The sequence below is a fragment of the Sinocyclocheilus anshuiensis genome, unplaced genomic scaffold (genome assembly GCF_001515605.1).
Source record: "Sinocyclocheilus anshuiensis isolate Anshui unplaced genomic scaffold, SAMN03320099.WGS_v1.1 scaffold239, whole genome shotgun sequence".
Taxonomy (NCBI): Eukaryota; Metazoa; Chordata; class Actinopteri; order Cypriniformes; family Cyprinidae; genus Sinocyclocheilus; species Sinocyclocheilus anshuiensis.
In genome coordinates, this window is record NW_015549568.1 from 1 (window position 1) to 6,409 (window position 6,409).

The following is a 6,409-nucleotide window of genomic DNA, read 5'->3' on the forward strand; positions in this document are numbered from 1 at the left end:
TATATATTTATTTATTTATTTCTTAGAGGCAAAAACAGCCATATACAAATAAAATAAAAACAAACATAACTATAAAATATATTTCTAACTATATAAAATATAGTATTTGCATAAAGAAAGTCTATTTATAGGGCCATGAACATTTTTATGCAATGTACATAATGAGGACAATAATGCACTACATTCTAAACTCTTATATCATGATAATATTTGTCGTACTGTTTTTAATTTATGCTGAGATTAATTTAAAAGAAAATAATGAATTATAGCAACATGAATCTCTAATGAAAATCATTAGAGAATACTGAGAAATCGAAAGAAACTCCAAACTCCAAAACACACAAACGCATTACAGTAACGAGGATTTAGCGGATAATGGGAGGAAAACAACGTCACAATGCAAAATGATGGCCCCTGAGTTAAACACAATGTCCTATTCTCCATTTCTTTCTTTTTAAATATGAAATACGAACTTCACACGTTCTTGAGAGGTTTCATGAGACTGCCTCTCTCATTCTGAACAGACTGAAAGTAAAGCTGGCCTGCAGGTCGCACACACCTGAGTTGTCCTCATCCTTGCGGATTTTGAGTTTGAGCAGGTCTTCGCTCTGCTGGAGGATCTCGACGGCGTCTTCCATGGAGCAGTTCTCCAGACGGATGTTATCTATGGCCAGCAGCTTGTCTCCGGGCTCCAGAGTTCCTGTTCTGCAGGAAGAAACCATGAAACGTGCTTCAGTCTCGCAAACAAACACTAAACCAATCTGCAGAGTCAACAACTAACTTTGTACTTGTTTTTGTCTGCAACACAAAGTTGCAAAGAGCTTTTTCACCAAACAAGATGAGATATTTACATTTCTAGGAGACAAAAACAATATAAAAATATTTTATTTTTATAAAAAATGTATATATAATTTTGATTATCAAATATTGATTTTGAAATATTGCACAAACAGAAAGCACACTACTTCCAAGTTTTACAGTAAATTATATATGGAGTTTGTCTCACCCTAGAGGACATTTTGTTTCTGCATCCATGATAATTCTATTATGTCTGTGAAATACTTCAGCATCAGATATCATGTTTCAATTGTTATTTTACATATTCCAAATAGGATAATTATAATATAAGTAATTTTAAAACTCATATTTCTAAGAAGCAAAAACAATAAAAAAATACAAAATATATATATATAAAATAACATATAAAAGGATCAACATAAACTAAACTCAAATAAAAAGGATTTATAAGGATATATAAAAATAGGAGTTTTGTTTTTAATAGGCAAAACAATTATATAAATGTAAATATAATAAAATACTAATAAATATAACATTTTCTAATAAATATAAATAATTCTAATAGAATAATTTTCTAATTATATATATATATATATATATATATATATACACACACACACACATCAGGATTTAGATTTCTATGAACAAAACAAAAAAAATAAAATAAATAAATAAATAAATAAAATAAAAGGGATATTAAAAGATTTGTATTTCTAAGAGGCAAAACAATAATTTAGAATAATTTAGCATAAAGAAAGCATATTTTGAAGACTCATGAAAATTTCAATTCCCAAGTGTTTGTGTCAGTATTGTAACGTGCTTGTTCGTACCTGTGTGCCATGCTGCCTTTTTTAATGTCAGATATGATAAGAGGCTCTCCTGGTTTCTTACTGGCTGTAGAAAGATGGGAAAACACATCAAGAGTACAGTGTTGCAGCATATCACACACACACACACAAACACACACACACAGTTTCAAGCAAAAATGGAAACTCTTATCTGGATCCAGCATGAGCGTGAGCCAGACGTTCAGAGAGAATATTTTGTGCAGATGGAAATCTGGATCCAGCATGAATATTTTGCGTAAATGGAATAAAACATTTTAAGAGCAGACGTGTAAAGATTCCCAGCATCCACTGACTGTTCATCTTTTAAATGTTTTAAGTGTTTTCATCACGGGTGAAGCAAAAAAAAAAAAAAAAAAAAAAAAAAAAAAATAATAAACACATTGCCATAGAGACATCAACAGGAATACTCTCCCCGCCCTTACCAACGACCTCGAACCCCGTCAAACCCACATAGTGAGGGTCACCCCACGACGACAGCAGATTCAGCTGCAGAACTAGAGAGAAACAGAGTTAAAATATTCAATTTAATTCACGTTTATTTGTTTAGTGTTTTTTACAATGCACATCATTCCAAAGCAGCTTTACAGAAAATGCATGAAATGTTTCTTACCATGAGCACACACACACACACACACACACACACACACACATCATGGTATTTAAATTGTACTCAAAGCCAATTCAACGAATACCATAATCATAATAATAATAATAATAATGTATAATAATGTATAATGTATTTATTCTATTCCAATTAATTAGACTTCCTGGGAACTGCACTGATAAAATGAGTCCTTTGAATGCAAATATGTGTCTTTTGATTAAAAATATATATATATTTTAATGATGACAAATTAAATGTACACTAAATTACAACACACAAAATTAACATTATTATATAATAAATCATTAATATAAAATAACAAATTAAATGAACATTGAAACAGTATATAATAAACAATAACATATAATATTAATAACATATAATATTTTATGGGAACACACATGCTAAGAAAATGTGCTTTGAATGCACTGAGAACCACTCGTGTTATTTTCACTCTTGCAATCTCAAAAAAAAAAAAAAAAAAAACGTTTTTTATCCATCAACAAGGTCATAGTTGGGGTTTGAAACCATTTTGGTTACTCTACCAAACAGGCATGTTTATAATCAGCCAGTCTCCAGTTATTACATTATAGATCTGATTAATTGACATGACTGATATATATACAGTATATGGTTAACGGTAAATTCCCCTACTATATACAGTGAAAAACTGTATTACATGTATTGGACATTAATTTTATGGTAGTATACCGTTTTTGGAAGTGTAAAAGACAGAATTCCCTGCGTTACGTTTAAAATGTGATGTTTTTTTGTTGAAATAACTATGTTTCTTCTTAGTTTTTTCTTATCAGTTTTGTATATTAGGGTTGTGTGTTACACCTAATGTTGTTAAATGAATGTTTATTGCATTATTTCAGTTTCATGTGTGTTACCATGATGGTGTTTAATGTTTGTGTGAATGACACTGTGCACCTTTTATATATGTTATTATTTAAAAGCTGCTTGTGATGGGCTTTGGTTCGTCATGTGACTTTCTCATCACCACCTGCATTTGGTGGTTATCAGTTTATTACAAAGGTACAAAACAGATTTCAGTACTTCAATAGGCTGGGAAATTAACATTATATCAGTTAATGAAATTACGGTATTTAACTGTAAATTTAAGTTAAAACCGTAAAACCTAAAATGTTGGTATCGTATTTTTTACGGTAAAATTCCGGCAACCACAGCTGCCGGTTTATTACCGTAAATTTTACGGATTTTTTTTTTACAGTGAAGAGATTCAGGTTCAAATCAGATTTTTACTCTTTTCTAACCCTCAAAGTGCCTCACACACTTTACTATACGCCAAGCGCAGTATTTTAAGACGTTTCAGACGTCTGAAGGACAAGAAAAGAACTGCACTTAAACATGTGCGGCTGTGAATCTGACAGAAGTGGTCAGAGTCTGTTCACTGATGGATAGAGTTCTTTGTGCATGTGGTACAAATGCAAAGCCTGTGATTCATATCAGCACGCGTGCAAGTATAATACAAGTTTAATGGCCCATGATCCCTCAGGGTTTACGCCTTACAGAAGCTTTAGAGGAACGTCAGATGGAAAGAAGCCAGCTCAAGTAAACAAGCCCACGGAAAGCCTGTGAGAGCCACATAAACACTTCCTCAGAAAAGGAGGCTCTGTTGATCAGGGCTAATATAATGACAAGGATGAGACGAGACGAGACGAGACGAGACGAGACGAGACGGGATGCCCCAGATCGGGTGGTCTGGATACAAACATGCTCCGTGAGGAAAACCGATATGCAGACGTATTTAATGACACAGAACATGATGTCAAAATATTTGTGTGGGTTTATTTCCCGTCCATTTGGGGATATAAAGTTGAACTGCGTCTTGGCGAGTTTGAAAAGCGAAACGGAGAATGGTAAAATAGGCCAGGGAGAGAGGGATCTTAAAATCTCCTCCAAAAAAGATTCAGAGGGAATGGCTTAAATGTTTTTGGGGATGAAAACAGATCAGGAAAGCAAAAAGAAAAAAAAATCTTGTCGACTTTCCAATACATGATAAGACTTTTAGTGTTATCTTTACAAAAATAAATGCAAATTAGCAATCCTAAAGTAAACTTACTTAAATTGACCTTAAATGACACAAGCCACCAATACTGTAACACTCTGCTTATTTTATTATTGTTATTACTTTATCTTGCTCATTTACATATAGCAGTTTTTGCATATTAAAATAGTGTTTTTATTAAAATCAAGTCACAAAATATTTTTTTAATCACTACAATTATACAGTAACATAAATGTTTTGTATATTTGTGTCTATTTTGTTCATATAGTCATTTTTTTGGCAGTCATAGTAACATTTGTTATTGAAACCAAACCATATCAAAGTCTTTTGAACATCTTTGCTACAAAAAAATAATTACACTAATAGAGTAAAATATAGTAAAATTAAATTGAATTTTCTATATTATAAATTATATTAAAAAGTTACTTTGATTGTAACTGGTTTTATTAATTAATTTATTAAATCAGCATATTAGAATGATTTCTGACACTGATTTTAAAATATGTTAAAACAGAAAACAGTTATTTTAAATTGTAATAATATTCACAATATTACTGTTTTTACTGGTGAGCAGAAGAGACTTTCAAAAACATTAAAACAATTATTTTCCCAAACTTTTAATTGGTAATGTGTATGCATATACATATACATATACATATACATATACATATTATCATAACAAACTAGGATCAAAGTGACTTGGTTTAACTTTGAACAGTTTTATTTTGAAACTTTATTTTTAAGATATTTTTGTAATTACTTCAATAATACAAGATTACATTGTAACTTTAATCTATTGGCACAAACTGTCGTGTGGCTATAATTATTATTATTGACTTCATTAGTGAATCATATTATTAATATCCAAATCATCAGGAAGCATTGCATGGGTGATGGTGGCAAGTGCGAATGTTAACCTTAAATTTATTAGCTAAAAGACATCTCGCTGAACATTTTTATGTTTCAAGTCATTTGCAGGTTACTGCGAGACCGATAACCAAACGTTATGATGCCTGAGTAGATAAGTTGTTTCTCCACATCTAAGTGGGCAGTTCTTACCAAAATATGCTGCAATGTTGACCAAGCTAAGTGAAGAAGATTCCCAGACCCTTGACACACTATTGAAAAATTAATAGTGAGATCTTACCACTGATTGTGATGCCCAGATCCACTGCTCTTTTCTTCTGCAGCTTCACATGAAATGTTCCACTGCTAGGCACAACAGATTCTGGCCACACAACAAAATACAGCATTATGATGAAGTACAAATACAAGTGTGATTTTCAATTAAATAGCAATAAAAACTGAAAACAAAGCAAGAAATTCATGTCTTAAGACCTCTTTGTGGAAAATGTAGAAATTAACGTTTTAAGAAATTGGAAACCTCTCTAACCTGCCACATCAAATTCAATTTCTAGCGTGACCTTATTGGCCAGAGCAGCATCCCGGAGCAGCTGATTGGCCTCCTCCAGCGTTCCATCTTCTGTAGGAATTCCATTGATGGATAAGACTCTGTCTCCAACCTGGAGAAGCCCACACCTGCCAATCAAAATAGGATAGAAGGACTAAAATGCTCTAGAAACGGTCATTTCATGTTCCCTTCCTCCAGCGACTGAATCACTGTCAGTCCGAACACCTCTTAAAGGGACAGTTCACCCAAAAATGAAAATTCTGTCATCATTTATGAATGTTGGTAACCAGACAGTTGATGGTAGCCATTGACTTCCATAGCATGGAAGAAAAATACTATGGAAGTCAATGGCTACGAGCAACTGTTTGGTTACCAACTTTCTTCTTTTGTGTTCAACAGAAGAAATAAACTCATACAGGTTTGGAAGCAACTTGAGGGTGAGTAAATGATGACAGAATTTTCATTTTCGGGGGAACTATCCCTTTAAATGGGCAGTTCCTGGCCAAAATAATGTGCAAAATGGACCAGACTTCATGCCAATAGTCAAAAGTCTGACTGAAAACCATTTCAAAAGTTGTTGATTTTTTTCAAACACAACAACAAAAATGCATGTTTTACTTGTTTTCTCAGGTTTCTATATGCAAGCCCAGTGTCACTGTGGGTAACCATGTGTGCATGGCAGAGGCGGACTTAACCATTAGGCAAAGGTAGGCGAC

At 32.8% G+C, this 6,409-nt stretch overlaps 1 protein-coding gene across 1 annotated transcript in view; it reads right to left on the reverse strand.

Annotated features, from left to right (window-relative positions):
* Positions 1 to 559: 559 nt before the first annotated feature.
* The window catches only part of grip2b (glutamate receptor interacting protein 2b), a gene marked incomplete at its 3' end in the record, with an annotated part of 118,502 nt that continues 112,652 nt past the window's right edge, over positions 560 to 6,409 (reverse strand). The window contains exons 13-16 of the mRNA XM_016445342.1: positions 5,676 to 5,821; positions 5,430 to 5,510; positions 1,629 to 1,692; positions 560 to 705 (exon numbers count right to left, since the gene is read on the reverse strand). Coding sequence (XP_016300828.1) covers positions 560 to 705; positions 1,629 to 1,692; positions 5,430 to 5,510; positions 5,676 to 5,821 — 437 coding nt within the window. The remainder of the gene's footprint in view (positions 706 to 1,628; positions 1,693 to 5,429; positions 5,511 to 5,675; positions 5,822 to 6,409) is intronic.